Raw genomic sequence first — 18,690 nt, 5'->3', positions numbered from 1 at the left:
TGGGTATGGGATGGATGAAGCCGCCAGAGGAAAAAGGGAGAGGAGGAACGGGGTAGAGGTGGTGTTTTGGTGTGTGGTAACATGATGATGATGGTACTAAGAGTTAACATTTACGGGGTTTTACTGTGCCAGACAATGTTCTAAAATCCTTTATATGTGGTAATTTAATTTCCAGTCCTATAAGACTGGTACTCTTCACTAGCCTCCTTTTGTAGAGGGGGAGACTGAGGCTCACAGGTTGTAGAACCTGCTCAAAGAAAGACAAATGAAATGTGCAGGTCAGGATTTGCATTCTGGAGGACTGATCCCAGAACATACCTCTATGCAGCACCCAGTGGTTGTCCCCCATCAAGATGTGCAAGTGAGGTTGTAAGACAAGGAGTAAGAGGCTGGTATGGCTGGAACAGATGTGATAGATGTGATAGACAGGTGGAGCAAGAAATTGACGTGACGGAGGGTGTGAGATCCAGGTGTATCTATAAGGTGAAGACGGATGTAAGCGAGGGTGGAGGTGGAGCTGTAGCCTTATAACCTTCACTTCCAACCTTGGCCGGTGCCTTTCTCTAGGATTCTGTGGGACAGGGAAGAGAAGTGAAACATATTGTGTCTTAGGTGTAGGGCAATGAAGTTTAGGGAGTTCTTTCTTCTTTTTCACGGTCTACTTGTTGCAATGAATATTAAAGTTTAAAAAGTTGGATGTATCATTTGACCTGCACGGTTTCTTGCAGACATCTGAATTGGGTATTTATGACATCAAATAGACAAATAACCTATCCATCCCCTATTAATGTGGGTCCCAAATTCAACATAATGCTGAAACCAGGAGCTGCTTCCAACACCAACTTAGTGACAGTTGAGATCTTTCAGTATTTCTGAGAATTTCAATTAAGAAAAAATAAGGTCGACTAGGCCAAAGGACAAGGTGATTTACCTAGAAAAAAACCTTTAAAAGAAAAAGGAAATCTCCACATATGTTGAGAAAAGAGGTAGATTTTCATCAGTTAATAATATACTGTTCACAAATGCAGTAAGTCTAATGGAATATAATAATCAAAATGTTAGCGAATTTCAGAGACAGTTTGGAGTAGTTGAAATTATGGGCTTAAGACTCAAGTAAATCAGCTTAGTCACCTATTTGCTCTATATAATTGACTAACTTCATTTGCCCTTGATTTTCTTCATCTCTAAAATGGAGATAATAGCTTCTAAATTGCAGAATTAAAAGCAGTGTTTGTAAAGGACTTCACATAATGTCCAGAGCAAAGTCGATGATAGATACAGAGCAAGTGTTACTACTCGGAGTTGAAGTGAAGCCCTGCTGAACTCTGTGCAGTCACATGGCCACTTCTAGACCTAGTTTTCAATGGAAGAAGGTCAAAGACTAGCCCTATGTTGGCCTGATGGTAAAAAGTGTTTATCCATTTTCTGAAGGCTAAGTCTTATTCAAAGTGAATGAAAGTTGTGGATGTGTGGGTAGTTCAGGGACAGTGACATACCCCACTATCCTTTAAAACTATTGTGACTTTTAAATATGACTTACTTTTGAACTATTCTGCTTCCTGAACAATGGGCAACTTAGGTGCTAAGTAACTGACGCTATACTTTACAGATGCATGGTCATGGAGGCTATGACTCTGATTTTAGTGATGATGAACACTGTGGAGAATCTAGCAAAAGGAAAAAAAGGTAATTTTTTATTATCTGTGCTTCGAATCCTTTCTAGATTGAGATGAGTTATAAATAATATTGAAAGTTTTTGGATTGTGTTTGTGAAGACAACGATGTGAAGGGATTTCACTTTGTTGAACTATAATGAATTGACTCAAAAATTTGAGAACCATTATGTGAAAAATAAGAAATGTTTATGCTATGGGGGGATTTACAGAAGCTGAAAGGGGAGAAGGACTTTTTACTTGCAGATGTCATAGCTAAGATAGGGCTTTAGCTAGGACAGATAGGTTGGTGGTCCCTTTGCTAGGATTTGACTTCAAAATGAGGTTAGTGTGGAGTATGGGATTGTGATATGACACAATTCTTATGGTTTTGTGAATGAGCAGGCTAAGTGATCAAGGGAAGGAGCTCATGAAGTTCTTATTGGAAGGAACAAGATCTGTCAACAGGTATACTCTGGGCCTTATAATGAGGCCACTACATTTTGGTGGAGTTGCTGTCTTTAAGGAGGAGGTTTTCAGCTTTTAGTGCTTAGAGTCTTGCTTTTATCCATTAAGTTAGGAGTGGTTGATTGGTTGATTAATCAAATTTATAAGACTTGGTTTATTATTTTACACTGAGAGCAATATATTAGGCATACTAATTGAAACTGAACTTTTTGTTTGGTATTCAGTCTTTATGGATAACCAATAGAATAGAAATAACTATAACAAATTATGTTTTATGGTACTTTACATATTCAAGATTTTTTTATTAAAAATATTACTTTGTAAGAATAGAATTCGAGCAAATCTAGTTGGATAGTCTTCTCTGCTCTAAGGTTATGTATATCTACATAACTAGGGCTAATCATCTGTAGTCTGTGTTATCTAGAACTGGCCTTTCTTGTTCCATATTATCAGTGACCAAAAGCTTCGTTATCTATACAGACTGGGAGGTTGTGTCTCAAAGAACTTAAATAACTTAATTTTATTTAAGATTAAGATAGTGAAAAAAAAAAAGATCGTTAATGACAGCCAAAATTAGAACCCAGGAACCTATGCGGTCAGAAACCAGGACTTGTACATTTGTCAGTTTCATTTTCTCCATTTTGTAGGTTTGAAAATAAAATTAAGATATTAATTAAGCAATTTAAGGAGACATAAAATGTCTCACTAAAGATCAGTGAGTGATTCCTCTTTAAAACTTAAGTGTTTAAAACATATTTCAGTTGTGAAAATATAAAGAAATGGGAAATTCTTTGAGAAAAATAAACTCTTTTAATAGTTTTTCTTCTTAATAAACCAGGACAGGTGAAGATGATTTACTGCTCCAAAAGCCATTTCAGAAAGAAAAACATGGAAAGGTGGTGCATAAACAGGTTGCAGCAGAATTGCTGGATAGGTATAGTATTTCAATGTGCTTTACTTTTTTTGGTTTAAGGTGTTTTTTTAAACTCAGAGACTTAGGGATTTGATTACATTAATTAGAATGTAGATATTTGAATTTGCTTAAAATAAAATTTGTCTTAACAGGGAAGAAGCAAGAAATAGAAGGTTTCATCTCATAGCTATGGATGCTGTATCCTTTTTGTACTTCTAGGTTTTTAAAAACTAATAGTCTTTAAAATTTTACTTTTTTATTTCATGAAATTTTGTAAAGTCAGATAGATTGATATTTTGTTTTTAAAGGTAAGTCTTTATTGATGTGGAATTTTGCCACTTACACTTTTGCGTACAGTTCTCTTTTACTAGTACATGAAAAAATTTAGAGACAAAAAATAGTAAAACATTCCAAATGTTCTATAAATAGGTTTACAAAGTCCATGAACTTGCCAGTATTTTTTACACCCTGTTTTTACCAAGCTCTCAACATTTCTCATTTTTATACTACTCTTATCTTCTGTCTCATTTTAACTCTTATTCTCTTCCTGCCTAGTTCTTTGCTAGTTAAAGTCTTTGTAAGACTTGTATTAAACGTAGGTCTGACTGTGGACTGTTCTCTCTGCTCTGGCTTCAACTCTCAGGCATGAGTTGGGTTCTCTTTAAGCTGTATACCGTACCCTGCTTCCCTGCTGTAGGCATGTCTCAGTTTAACTTTTCAGTACGACTGTGGCTCATTACAGAGACTACTACCCCTGGCCTTCATGTTACTGAATGTTGGAGAATGAAAGAGAGGCCAAGCAAGACTGCAGTATTCCTAGGTGTGTATTTTAACAGTCAGATTGGGAGAAGGAGACAATGTCAATTAGATATACTGCCTCCCACCTATAGTAATCTGTTTCACCCTGTTACTGTTTCTAATACTTTAAATTATAGATGTTTTCTTGTCAACAATTTATTTATTCCTCTTATCTCTTAACCAAGTTGCTTATATCTGCCCCTTGTTCCTTCAGCATTTCGACATCTACTCTGCCTTCTCTGATCATTCGAGGGTGTTGGTGCATCTAAAAGCCTGGTCAGGGTGAGAGTCTAGGTCTGCTTCTCTGGCATGAGCAGAGGGGTGACACAGTTTTTTTCTGGAGTATTTGGCTGGAATAGAGTGGTTATTGTCTGAAAGTTATCTATCTTGTTAGACTGCCTCTCACTTGGATATTCAGTTAGGGAAGGCTTTTGGGACTTCTTTTTTTTTTTTGCCTGTGCTTTGTGGTATTTCCAGGTTGCCAGCTTTCTTCACTTCGAAACCTGGGATTTAAAAGGCAAAAAGGCAACTGTACTTAAACAAAAATACAAAAAAAAAATTTTCAAAAAAAGTAGAATTATTATCTTTTACTAAAGAACTTTTGTCATTTTGAAGTATACCTATATCTTTCTAGTAATGGTTTTTGCTTTAAAGTCTCCTTTAATACAAATATAATTTATATGATATTGTTCATACATTTTCATTTTAAATATACTTAAAATCCCCTAGTAAATTATTATAACAATTGCTAAAGAAAAAAAGAAAGAAAAAGGCAAAAAGGGGCTCTGGCTGGTGTGGCTCAGTGGATTGAGTGCCGGTCTGCAAGCCAAAGGGTCACTGGTTTGATTCCCAGTCAGGGCACACGCCTGGGTTGTGGGCCAGTTCCCCAGAACCACACATTGATGGTTCTCTCCCTCTCTTTCTCACTCTCATTTCTCCTCCCTCTAAAAAAAAAGACAAAAAGGGTAATTCACCACCATGTTATAACATGGGTCCTGAGGTCCGTAGCTGATATGCCTTCTCTCTACCTTTCAGAGTCTTCTTATGTTTTTTAAAATAAATTTGTATAATTTCCAAGGGATTTAGCTGTTGTTAGTGGGAGGAATAGGGAGCAGTACATCTTTGTCTACTCCGTTTTCCTGGAAGCAAAGTCCCACCCAACACCTGTTTTAGAAGCAAGTGTTTTTGGAGCCACAGCTATGCTCATTCATTTAGGTGTTATCTGTATCTACTTTCATACTAAAATGGCAGAGCTGAGCAGTTGTAACAGAGACCATATGGCCTGCATGTTTACTATTTACAGAAAAAGTTTGCTGACCCCAGCTCTAAAAGATTTAAGTGACTTGCTATGGTCACATGACCAGTTAGTGATAGGCAAAGAGGTAGAACCCATATGTCCACATATTTGGCTCTTCTCTTTTTTCTGAAATGTTAACTGTTTTTGTTTCCACTTTGAGAAGTGTATTCTGATTTGAGACTCTGTTAGAATATATTGTGATCAATTTAGTCACTATCTTTAATATAATAGGATGTAGTCACAGTCACAGACAATATTACAGAGAAGGTCAGTTCTAGTGTGTGCATGTTCACTTGTAGAGGGAGTACCGTTAAGCTTTTCAAAAGAAAAACTTTTAACCTCAAATATCTTGTTATACTTAACTGAAAATAAACATAATTGTGGAGCTTTGAATATTAAAAGAAAATTTACAAAAATAACATCTGATTTCTTATATTTACTTTTTTTGAAAGCCTATTGTTAGGATTTAATATTATAAAAGTTTTATCTTATATTTTTAGAGGCTTTATTACTGGCATAGCCAAATTATATTTTATAATAATGAAAGGTAAACTCTACTCCATACCTTTAACTTTAGAAATGACAATTTTTCCTATTGTGATGATTAAAATGAGTGGTGGTCTGAGGCCATATGTAGTTCAGCAATAGAAGAGGAAACTTTCTTCCTAGATAGAGATATATTTTATCATGAGTAGCATATGCTTGGAAAATGTTTAAAACATTTAAACATTAAATGTTAAAACATTAAAATATAAACATTTATATTGTTTATAAAGTAAAAATCCCTGTACTCTATAATGTTCATTCTTAATAGTTTAATATTAACCTTTTTCTACCTTTGAATTTATAAGCATGTATAGTGTATATTTGCATATTTAAAAACTAAGTAGATTCATACTATGCTTTTTATTCCTACTCACTAATATATCTTGGACGTCGCTCAACTGTTGAACAAGTAAAATCCTTAATTTTTTGCATTTCAGTATCAAAGGCATACAAAGTTTGTAAATGACTATATTTTATACTATGGTGGCAAGAAAGAAGATTTCAGGCGATCAGGGTAAGTGTCATGAAGTTTATACAGAACTACTTTCAAAGACCCACTGCTGCTATGTCATCTGATTCTGAGATCTTCCTCTGCTCTCCGTTCTGACTTCCTTGTTATATCATAATGTGGAGAGACCATCCATAGCTTCCAGCTAAGTAGCTTCTAATCGACCCCATTCCTCTGTCAGTAGTAGCCCTGTCAATAACAATTATGTGAGGAATACACATGTCCCGGATTATACAGCTTTGAGTGCTTTGTTTAGTTTTGAGAGGATCTTTGAACTTTTTAAACCTCAGTGTTTGGGATTGCCTTTTAAAAGGTAGGGCAGCCGTGGCTGGTGTGGCTCAGTTGGTTGCAGCATCATCCCATAAACCGAAAGGTCCCACATTCAATTCCTGGTCAGAGCACATGCCTGGGCTGCAGGTTCGGCCCTCAGTCAGGGTGCTTGAGAAAGGCAACTGACCAGTGTTTCTCTCCCACATCAATGTTTCTCTCCTCCTCTCTCTTTCTCCCTTTCCCTCTCTCTAAAATCAGTAAGCATGTCATTGGGTGAGGATAAAAAGATAAAGATAGGGCAAACAAGAAACCTGTTTCTAATATTTCTCACACATGAAATTGCTCCCTATGTTTGAGGCTTTTCTTGTCAGAGCCTTTTGGTTTTGTGTGTTTTTTCCCCAACTTAACAATTTTCTGAATTGGGAGAGCCCTAAAAAACTTCATACCGTGTCATCTATCCCAGACTAATCTCCCTCTCAGTTTGTCCTATACTTCCCAACAATCCCTTGTTCTATCCCCAGTCTATTGTAGTATTTAGGAAAATCGTACCCTTCAGCTCTCTTCCTTACTCAGTCTTCCTTGGAAGCTGTAGAAAAATGAGGTATGGAAAACTCTATATATGTTTTTTAAATTAAATCTCAATAGGGTAGTGTTACTTTTTTTAGATTCTGAAACTTACTGTCATACATTTTTTCTTCCATTTAATGTTTACTCAGATTTCTTATCCTCATTTTGTTTTTTTAGCATCATGTTTATAACTGAAACCAGTGCCAGAAATGGATGGATTTCTTATCCATTTAAGTTTCTTCTGTATAGCACTCTTCACAGTGTTTTTTGAAAAAGTACTGAAATAGTTTTTACAAACGTATGTACATATATACATACAAATAAAACTGTCTTTATCTTTTTGTGTTATCTTTTACTCAGGTGTTTAAAAATATCACAACTGTTTGACCTCCTAAATTGACTAATTCTGTGTTTACATTAAATTAAAATCATTTTATTTTCCAGGGAAAATGACAAAACAGACATGGATGTTATACGAGAAAATCATAGATTCCTATGGAATGAGGAAGATGAAATGGACATGAACTGGTAATTTTAGCCATCGATGCATAATGCATCAAATGCTTTCATCCTGTCTGTCCTACCCTGCATAGATTTGTTCTGAATTGAGGACATAAAACCATTCCTCAGATTACTGAATCTAGTTTGGTTCTTTTGGTAATTTTTAGCAGTTTTAACTGACTTCTTACTGCTTGAGTTTATCTTTAAAACACACTTTAAAAATATTGTTTGTTGTCCTGTAATGTGTGCTTCTTTTTAAATTTTTAAAATATTTTGGGAAAAAGCAATACCTGAAAATGGTTCTAAAAATCCAAACATTACAAAGGGTAAAAAGTGAAGAGTAAGACCCTTTCCCATGTCTGACTGTAAGTATTCCAGATCTTCTCCCTGAGAGAACAACTTTAATAGTTAATATTCAGGTATTCTTTGCACATATAAGTAATAGACCTCTTTTAAAACAGTAATTGTTATATTATGTGTTATTTATTTGATGTTGCTTCCAAGTAGCAAACTATAATTGGATTTCTAAATGAAGATTTGTATTTTTTATAAATCTAGGGAGAAGAGACTTGCAAAGAAATACTACGATAAATTATTCAAGGAATACTGCATAGCAGATCTCAGTAGATACAAAGAAAATAAGGTATGCCTTCCAAATGTTTAATAGAGAAGGTTCTTATACAAGTGTATTGTTTCTTTTTATTACATCAGCATGCCCCACATTATTCTTTTAAGGATGCTATTCTAATCTAAATTGCCTTGTTTCTATGAAGTATCATTTGGGCCATTTTAACCTCTGCAGCTGTGGAATTTATAAAGGGCCCCTCAGTCAAGGGTGCTTCTTTGTGAGCTGAGGCAAAAAAGCCTAAAATTAAACACAAGTGGCTACTGGATCCTGTTCCTCAGTCTAATCTAGAGCCTCTAGTGATTATAATGAATGATTTGACAGGGCAGAATGATGTCTTGTTTCACAGATGAAATTGATAGGCTGTATTTTCCAAATTGATTACCATTTATAAAGAGGCAGATGCACATCTTTTGTTATGTAAATGTCTATTCTAGTAAAATTAACTCTAATCAGTACTAATTATAACAGCTGATTTTCATTCTCACTTTACATCTTACTTTAGTTAATATTAAAGGGATTTTTATTCCTATCTCAAATTTTACATTTTCAGCTAGGGAAGGTGACCCAAGAACATATGGTCTCAGTTTGAAATGAGAGAGGAGGGAATGTTGCATAAATCTGTGTTTGGGTAATGTGCATTTATATTAAGAAAGACAACCTGTTTATCATAAGGATTTTGTTTTTATTTAAATTGTTAAATCTCAGAACCATCGTTGGTTTAATTTTTCATTAGTGCCTTTAACATGTGGGTTGCTTTACAGTATTCCATTAGATAGTATTAGTGTCCGTTTTTATAACCCTGTTTACAAACCCATGCACTTGGTGTATCCCAAAGACTTCCTCAGTTTCTTGTGAACTGGCTCTCATATCTGTACTAGTTATCACCATATTGAATCCAAAAAGCACCACAGCAGTTGGAGTTAATTGAAGTTACTACACTGCAAGTTGAATGTGAAAAATAGGTCTTTCTAAGAGCACATGACAAAGCAGGCTTTTCAACTGTGCCTCATGTATTGATTGCTTTTCAGTATTTATTGAGGACTAGGCTGAGTGGCATGGATTAATACATGGTGTCTGCTCTTAAAAAAAAACAGTTAAGGGGAGAATGTATACATAGTAAATAATTAAATATTTGTATTTTCCATTTGAAAGTACACAGGATGTTATTGGAAATCATACTTTAAAGAGGATAATCTTCAAACAAGTTATATTTTCCTATTAGAACATGATGAATAGTCAGATGTGAGGGTTAGTGCAAGTAAGTCGATACGACTCTCAGGTTTTGAGTGTGAATATTAGAGAAATATAAAATATGGAGGGAGGGGGATCTGTCTTAAAAAATTAAGACTTTATCTTTTTTAGACCAGTTTTAAGTTCACAGCAAAATTGAGGAGAAGATACAGAGATTTCCCATCTACTCCTTACCCCACACGAGGGGAAAGGTGGATGACTGGTTTTTGGTGTACAGTGTTTGAGGTGTTGGAGACAGTAGTACCTTTGATTTCCTTGCAAGAATGCGTTTTCTCACAGTTCTATTTACCCAAAGGCAGTATTTTATTCTTTTTAATTAACCAGCTCCCAGCTCAGTGCCTACTATATATAGCAGATACTTAGGCATTTTTAGTGAATTCCAACCTTTGCCCCACACCTCCATTTCCTTGTTTTCTTTCGTCATTGAGAATTTGTTTGGCTCCAGTTAAGATTAGATTCAGCTGTTAAGATTAGATTCAGCTGCAGGGAACAGCACTCCCAAAGAACCAAGCAGCACTCCCAAAGAACATCGGCTTAAATGAGCTAGAAGTTTATTTTTCTTTTATGTAAAAGTCCAAGTAGATGGCATGGAACCCTGTGTTGTCAGGAATTTAGAATCCTTCTCTCTCATTGCTTCCATATGTGAGCTCTTTGTGCTAGAAGGTAGAGTAAGAAGAGGCTCAGCACCAAGCCCTGAGTAAATCCAGCCTATCAGCAGGAAAATTTATATCTTCAGTAAAGAATATAAAAACATACTGAGGCAAAATCTCTATAATCTTTACCATTAGGACATACTGCAGTTGCTTGTGACATTTCTTATCTCCCTATAAGGTTAAAATGTTCATGGTGACAGACACTATTTTAATAATCACCCTTTATCCTCAGCAGAATGCCTAGCCCAGTAAGGAGCTGCTTAATAGTTACTTGTTGAACAGATTTATGAATGAAAGAAACGTTTGGAAACTATTATGTTACACATTTGTGTTTTAATGGACATCCCAGCATAGGTTGGATGGAAAGCAATACTTACATACATGTATAGTTTTAAAAATAAAATTAAACAGTTATTTTGAATTTTTTGTTTCTTTTTCTCTAGACTGGGAAGATATTCTTTTTTTTAATTAGAGAAACACTGATTTGTTGTTCCACTTACTATGCATTCATTGGTTGATTCTTTTTTTTCTTTACCAGAAGGTATGTTTTTCATTGAGTTTAGAGTGAGAGGAAGGGAGAGAGAAAGAAAGAGAAAAATATCGATGTGACTGAGAAACATTGATGGTTGCCTTCTGCATGCACCCTGACCCAGGATTGAACCTGTAACTTAGGCATGTGCCCTGGCCAGAGATTGAACCTGCAACCTTTTGGTGTTCGGGGACAGTGCTCCAACCAATTGAGCCATCTGGCCAACGCTAATTTTATATGTGCTCTGACTAGAGATCGAACCCACAGTCTTGGTGTTTTGGGATGATGCTCTAATCAAATCAGTTACCCAGACAGGGCTATTTTCTTTGTGTTTTAATCAGAATATTTTGAAATATTTTGTGCCCTCATTTGCATTTAAAGTACAAGATTGTGTAATTCAAGTAATAAGTGGTTTAAAAAAATAAAAATGACAAAGTTAGCCAGTCACTGAATACTTCATCTGAATTATCTCTCTTAATACAGCAACCTGTGAGACTAGGATTCTTATAATAAGGAAATGGATTGAGATGTTAAGTACCTTTCCCAAGGCCATAGAACCAGTTATGGAATGGTAGAGCTTGCTTTGGGTCTGTATAATTGTGGAGCTTAGCTATTTTTTTAATTGAATTTATTGGGGCAACATTGGTTAATAAAATTTTATAGGTTTTAGGGGTACAGTTGTAGAATACATCTGTATATTGTATTTTGTGTTTACCACCCCAAGTCAAGTATCCTTCCATCACCATTCGTGAGAGCTGAGCTTTTAACCATTATAAAAATAAACTGAATAGAAAACTATACTACTAACTGGAATTATGGTAAATTAGCATATGAAAAGATCTTAAAAGGCAGTGGAGAAAATCATTTTGAGCCAAAAAAAAAAAAGGAAAGTTGTTTTTTGGAATCTGAAGGGAAGTTTTACAACCGTCTGCTGTAGGGCTCCAGACGGTACCATTATGCTTTCCTGCTCGTGACTATGCTGTTGTCGTGGGAAAAGAGCCACCCCTGCGTGAGTGGGTGTGGTTGTGTTTCTGTAAAACTTTATAAAAACAGGCAGCCGGCCTGTGGGCGGTAGCTTGCTAACTAGTGGTATACTATGCACCAGGTACTATTCTAAATACATGATATGTACTATACCATTTAAACTTCTTAACCAAAAGAGGTAGGTACTCGTATTACTCTACTTTACACGTGAGGAAATAGGAACAAATAGATTAAATAACATCTCTGGTATTACAGAGCTGTTCAGTGGTAGACCTAAGAAGTAAACCCAAAGAGTCTGACTCCAAAGGCTGCACTCTTGCACTGAGAATACTGCCTCGTTACTGGACCATGACCTCTTTTTCTGTTTTTTGTCAGTGTTATAAAACAGGTTATACTTTTTTTTTAATTAATTGAGATGTCTTGTGGCTTGGCACCTTAACTTTTAAAAGTAAAGAAAATTGTTTCCTAACAGATAAGTTGGTAATTGTTCAAATGTATTGTTAAGTACCTGGAATCCTATAAGCAGAGAAAAAGCTATCATAATGGGAATTAGGTTTATTTTTAGGTTGAAAAATGTAATTATGTCAATTGTGGGCTCCATGTTTAGATTTATATACAATTTAAATAATGTTTAAATTTACTCTGGCATAAATGTAATTTTTTTCTTGTCAGTTTGGATTTAGGTGGAGAATAGAAAAAGAAGTAATTTCAGGAAAAGGTAATTTTTTTTTAATTTTACTTTTGAATAGGAAAAGGTTATTTTGTTACATTATTGAATTGAAGTCATTGGGTAAGAGTAGTCCTAAGGTATATAGTGAGTGATTATCTACAAAAGTAAAATTAGAAAAGGTGTATTTAGGATATATTACTGGCAAAGGTCAAAATAATATAATGCTTTAGATTTTTACTTTTATTAGAATTTTTGCTTTTAGAACATTCAGTTGAGGATAAGTAGAAAATGTTTAAAAGATTTTATAGCATCTTAACTATCAGTGGATGAATGTTTGAGTTTTTCTCTTTATCGGTTTTTTTGAATAACGATAAAGTATTACTGTCCTCCAGTCAAATCCACATTTTGAAAGTAGAAATATCACTTTGAACCTAAAAGAATTTTCGGGGAGTCACTGAGATTGAGCCCAAATATTTAATCTTACAGCAGAAGCTAGACACTTGTTGGGCAATCAGTAAATGCTTTTTCTATGCATTGTTGTAATCTATTCATAAATTTTTTCTGAATACTTAATATCTCTATACTGTATTGTGCTATAAAATTCTCTATTGAGCCCTGGCTGGTGTAGCTGAGTGGATTGAGCGCAGGCTGCGAACCAAAGTGTCGCAGGTTCGATTCCCAGTCAGGGCACATGCCTGGTTTGCAGACCATGGCCCCCAGCAACCACACATTGATGTTTCTCTCTCTCTCTATTTCTCCCTCCCTTCCCTCTCTAAAAATAAATAAATAGCCCTGGCTAGCATAGCTCAGTGGATTGAGTGCGGTCTGCAAACCAAAGTGTCGCAGGTTTGATTCCCAGCTAGGGTACATGCCTGGATTGCTGGCCGTAACCCCCAGCAACCGCACATTGATGTTTCTCTCTCTCTCTATCTCCCTCCCTTCCCTCTCTAAAAATAAATAAAGAAAATCTTAAATAAAATAAATTAAATAAATAAATAAAAATCTTAAAAAAAATTCTCTATTGATAATTGCATTTTTAATTGTAATAACAAGTAATGTTAATGTTATGAAAACTACAGAGGAACATTTAGGAAATAATTTTTTAATGATTTTATTTATTTTTTTAGAGAGAGTGAAAGGGAGGGAGAAAGAGAGAGAGAAACATTAATGTGTGAGAGATATATAGTTGCCTCTTGCACACCCCCAACAGGGGACCTGGCCCGCAACCCAGGCATGTGCCCTGACTGGGAATTGAACTGGTGACCTTTTGGTTCGCAGGCCAGCACTCAGTCACGGAGCCACACCAGCCAGAACAGGAAATGATTTTAAAATAATAACTTAAAAAATTTTTAACTGAAAATAAAGGTTACATTTTAAAAATGATTAAACATTTATAACATCACTGTGGTTCGTATATACATCTTCCACAACTTGGATATCTATATCAGGTGTGAAATTGTTTATGCAATTAAACAGTAAAAATTTTTTTCTTTATATAAGTAATATCTATCAGCCATGGAACTACTTTAGAGGACAAGAAAAATAATAAATTTAAATAAACTTTTTAAACTTTTCTTAAAATTACATTTTTGTTTGTTTTTGCCTAAACCAGTGAGATATATTGAAATGTCTATCCCAATTTTAAAATTTTGTACTTTTATTGAATGGAATTTTCAGATGATGGTGAACAATGCTGCCTTTTAAAACAATTGATGGACATTCTCTAAATTCATGTAACTGAAGAAAGGATTAGTGGGGAAAGGTAGAAAATGCTATTGCTGTGATTTATAAAGTTACAGTTTTGCTGTTTTAGCAATAGAGCCATTACTAAACACGTACAGATTATTAATAAAATATTCATTTGGAATAAGTAAAAAGTGCCCTTTTAGAAAAGTTATCAGCCTTTTGGACAGATAATTTTCAAAATTGATTTTGATAATTTTTGTGTGAGAATTTCAGGTTCCTGGTAGTGCAGATTATTGAGATACAAATTTTTTATTTGTACAAATAAAAGTTTGATTTTTTTTTCCTGTCAAAGTTAATAATTGTGCTGCTTTTTTTCCCCTCTCGGATCATCAGTATTAATTCCTTTTTTGCAAAAGCATTTAATGTACAGTTGACATGATAATGTGGTATTGATTTTAGTGTCAAGTGATTTTAAAATTTAGAGCATCGGGTTTGATTACTTATTCTACTTATCTCAAAGTGCTAGCATTTAAAAATGTGCTTTAAATGCCATTTTATGCTGATACTTAAATACCATTATCTTATACTTAAAAATATCAATTTTGATATTACTATGAAATATTGAAAAGGATTCACCTAGGTGTATGTGCATGTACTTTGGAAAATACATTTATTCTTTTAGGGGATTAGTGAATACACTCTTAGTGTTACCAGTTTCCAAAGTGTAAGATTCCCTAACAGGGAGTCACTAAAACTCTGTATGTAAATACAAACAGTCGACTTACCTATTGAGCAAAAATTCCGTGACTGATTTTTTTTTCAACAGTTCATTCAGCTCTTTAATTTGATACTTGTATACGGATTTGTTGAGCATTTATAATTATTGTGATCAGTTGTTTATTAATGCTGACTTTATAGAACTAAAAATTTATATATGTTAAGAATAAATTTCAGAGATACCAGATTATAGAGATAAATATTATCACCACCTATTATAGCTAATAATTCCTTCCTTTTTTGCAGGCCAGTTTTTCTGTGGAAATAAATATTGTGATGAAAAAGACAACTTAAAGAGTTGGGAAGTTAATTTTGGTTATATTGAGCATGGAGAAAAGAGAAATGCACTTGTTAAATTAAGTAAGTTGATTCAAGGTTGGATATAATTGGTTTCTTTAAAGTTTATGTAATAATTTAGAGTTTAAAATATGTAGACTAATTTTTTGTAGGAACAACTATAAAGGACACATGGACAATAACAAGGGGGGTGGAGATGGGAGGGAGGTGGGGAGGGCTAGGGCATTGAGCTGGGGTAGGGGGAAAAGGCAGAAAACTGTACTTGCACAACAATAAAACAATATTACTACATGAAAAAATATATAGACTAATTTAAGTTTCAATTAAAAAATTTTAATGTATCTTCCTATAAGTGCTCTTTTTCTAAGAGCTTCCCAAAGTCATAAACAATGCTTGAGCCTAAAATTTTTATATTCTCAGCATTATGGTGACATTTAAGTGAAACAGTTCTAATGCCAAATGTAATTCTATTTGTAAAGTGAAGATCTCTTCTCGTTAACTTAAGCATGTCACCAGTGTAAAGTGAGATGCATAGTATCAGAAAAGGCACTGTAAAATATCATGTTAGCTGATAGCCATACTGTTGTGGTAGGGATAATAAATAAATACACTCTCTTTGTGTCAATAAAGAAAAAAATTTTAGGAGGGCATAATTGTCCTTGATATCAGTCTTAAAAGCCTAGGGTTATACCCCAGAATATAGTAGTTTCTCTTTAATATGCATGTTTTAGACTCTGTCATTCATTCATTTTTTCCCCTAAGCTGTGGTATGTCAGCATCTTCTCTCCAATACGTTAACAACCTTCTCTGGGTCTTAAATAAATGTGCCCTCAGAGTGTGCTGCCTGCTCCAGAAAGAAGTCGTGAATTTCCCCATATGCTGCTTAATGCACAATACAGACTGGTTTCTGAGTTCCTCCTGGAAGTGCTCATGAGGAAAAGTTAGCTAGTGTGAACTGAGATTAAGGCAAAAGAAGAGGCCACAATTGTGGAAGTTTTTGAAAAGCTCTTCCATTTGAAAACTCTAGAGTGCTTCAGAGGAAATGACTATACCCATACTGTTGTTATTAGATGTCTTTGATATGAGGCTCCCTATTGCTTTTAGAATAAATTGACAGCACATTTTTCTAAAGTAATGTTAGGATGTCAGTTCTTCAAGCATTCTAATATTTATTATATACATGCATTTTTTGAGGTAGGGAGAATTGGATTGATTTCTTTAGATTGTTTCTTGTAAAAGATATGAGGAAAAGTGATAATTTATGATACTGAAGGTACAGTAGCAGTGCAGTTATTCATATTCATCTGTGTAACTTTTTTTTTTTAGGATTATGCCAGGAATGTTCCTTTAAATTAAATTTTCATCGCAGGTAATACTGTCTTTTAAAATGCTGCTGTTAATGTTTCATAGTCTTGGATGTACTCACCTGCACTGGATGTCTAAATGTAGTTGTGAGTGGTTGATGTTTTAATTAGTTGATTATCTAGAATATCTGGCATCACTTTATGACCATATAGATGAGGGAAGTGGAAGTTTGCCAGGCCCTACTCTAGCCAAGCAGTTTTAAATGTGAAAGCCTGTGCAGGGTGGTAGATAGATCATAGAATTTTTGGTTCGGAGTCAGTGTTCAGATACTGTAATATTCTTAGAAGCTATATTATGATGCAGATCTTCATAATGTAATTCTCATGTCACATTTACACATTTAGCTGTTTGTCAATATGTGTCTGCACACTGAGTTGGGGAGGGTATCAGTGTTCTGTAATCTGCAGTATATGTAAGAGTGTGGGCTTTGAAATTAGACCCCTGTGTATTCCTCTCAGCTACTCCACTTACTAGTCCTCTTTGTGGTCAAGCTGCTTCACCTGTGTGAGACTCAAGTTTTATCATCTCTAAAATGAGGGTGCTAAGGCTATTGTGGGGATTAGATGAAAGTGTATATAAAGCGCTTGGCACAGAGCCTGGCATATGGTGAGTCAAACAGAGTGGAGTCCTTAGCACGAAGATGTTCAGACAAAGTCTGTGTGGCCCTGTCATGATCGCGGAGATCAGGTGTCATGTTCTGAATGGCAGTTGGAAGTCTAAGAGTAAGATTCTGTAACTTTATAGCATATATAAATTAGTCTATTAATTTTAAAATCAGCTATGTTATAAATGTACCCTAATATTTTAGCCATTAAAATAGGTATTAAATAATTAATAATATTTTAATTTTTAAAATTAGCAGAAAGTTTTAGGTTACTTGAATAGCCTAAACCATTATTTTCCCTCTGTATCAATGATACTGAAAGATCAAAGATGTTTATTTGATCTTGACTTTCAAGCTTCATTTCAAACTTGAAATGATTCTTAAGAGGTAAAAAATGGTTACTGTCTTAAATAGTATTATAATATTTGGCATAATACCTTAATTTTTGGAAAATGTATACGTTTTTTGAAAGTAACCCTCTCTGTTGCCTCATCATCTTCCCTTCCTTGTCTGAGCTTCAGCACTGTCATATTTTTCTGTTAAGTATTTCTTTTCTTAACCAATTAAAGTAAATTGCTTGCCAGCCATGGCACTGAGGACCTTGTAAACCTGGCCTAGAAGAAATAAAACTACCACAGTAAAAGGATAAATAGTCCAAAGTAGATGTATGAGTTAACAATAACTCCTTCCACCTTCATTCTACAATACTTTTACTAAAGGTTGTGGCAAAAGTAGTTTCACAGTTGTGAACTTGTGAAACACAGAGTTTATTCTTGTAATATTATTTGTTAATCATTGTATTATTTTCCATACAAACAACTATAAACCTACTTTGCCCCACCCAATATATTCTTTTATTCTTAAGAGAAGAATTTTCTGTTTACTGCTGGTATAGAACTATCACAGTGGTTTCTTTTTGTTGTATGTGTTTTTTTCAAAGTGTAGGCAAATATGAATTATGTAGAGGGAAATGAAATTGTTTTGTAATTTTCTTTTAAGTGGCTGAGTAATAGAATATAAAAAGAAGGAAATAAGTAAAAATATGACATGTTTTCTTAGGTTTGTATAGAGGACTTACAAAAGATACTTTTTTGTCTCAGAGTTTTCAGGCTTTATTGTCTTACAGAATTGTCTTAAATAATATACTAACCTAAAATATTTACAATTTCCTTATGTAAATTACATTATAAAAATAAGCACTTTGATTTTTTTTCTAATTGGTTTTAATTTTTGTAAAGGTCAGTTGAAAAAGTTAACTTTAATTTTATGTTGTTCAACATAAAGGAGAAAAGAAGTCAAGTCCAAAAAAAGGAAGGATAAAATAAAAGATTGTGAAGAGTCAGCACATAAAAAATCCAGATTATCTTCTGCAGAAGAGACCTCTAAGAAAAAGGATAAAGGTAAAGGGGAATTAGGATATAATATCTACTCACATTTTTTAACATGAAGTATAATCGTCCATGTGTTTCAAATGTAGAATTTAATTGGTAAATGCGTTTAGAATTCTGTTTTATAGTGGTTGAAAGGAATCTGGTTGGAGAATTCTGATATGAATTTATAGTAACTTACAGGAGTTTCAAGAACAAGGTTGGTTTTGATTCATTTTTGGCAGAAGGTATAATATTGCAAACAGCCTTCTGATTGCTGGATTTGTCACTTCGAGACTTGTTACTTTGAGCAAGTTACTGAACTTCTTGAGTTTTACTTTCCCTATGTAAGTAGGGGT

General features: G+C 34.4%; 1 protein-coding gene across 10 annotated transcripts in view; it reads left to right on the top strand.

Annotated features, from left to right (window-relative positions):
• The window catches only part of LOC123828903 (protein FRA10AC1), a 59,745-nt gene that overhangs the window by 28,969 nt on the left and 12,086 nt on the right, over positions 1-18,690 (top strand). For 9 of the 10 annotated variants that reach the window (XM_045854359.1, XM_045854368.1, XM_045854366.1 and 6 more), the window contains 10 exons: positions 1,610-1,686; positions 2,959-3,054; positions 3,186-3,231; positions 6,112-6,188; positions 7,464-7,547; positions 8,079-8,163; positions 12,238-12,283; positions 14,945-15,058; positions 16,322-16,364; positions 18,249-18,364. In XM_045854359.1, coding sequence (XP_045710315.1) covers positions 1,610-1,686; positions 2,959-3,054; positions 3,186-3,231; positions 6,112-6,188; positions 7,464-7,547; positions 8,079-8,163; positions 12,238-12,283; positions 14,945-15,058; positions 16,322-16,364; positions 18,249-18,364 — 784 coding nt within the window. Of the gene's footprint in view, positions 1-35; positions 484-1,609; positions 1,687-2,958; positions 3,055-3,185; positions 3,232-6,111; positions 6,189-7,463; positions 7,548-8,078; positions 8,164-12,237; positions 12,284-14,944; positions 15,059-16,321; positions 16,365-18,248; positions 18,365-18,690 lie in introns of those variants that run through there. The other variant, XM_045854358.1, reaches the window with a different exon arrangement.

This window comes from Phyllostomus hastatus, unplaced genomic scaffold (assembly GCF_019186645.2).
Source record: "Phyllostomus hastatus isolate PE091 unplaced genomic scaffold, TTU_PhHast_1.1 phas_scaffold_1066, whole genome shotgun sequence".
NCBI classification, from domain to species: domain Eukaryota; kingdom Metazoa; phylum Chordata; class Mammalia; order Chiroptera; family Phyllostomidae; genus Phyllostomus; species Phyllostomus hastatus.
The sequence above is the reverse complement of the archived record's forward strand: the minus strand, read 5'-3'. Positions and strand labels throughout refer to the sequence as shown.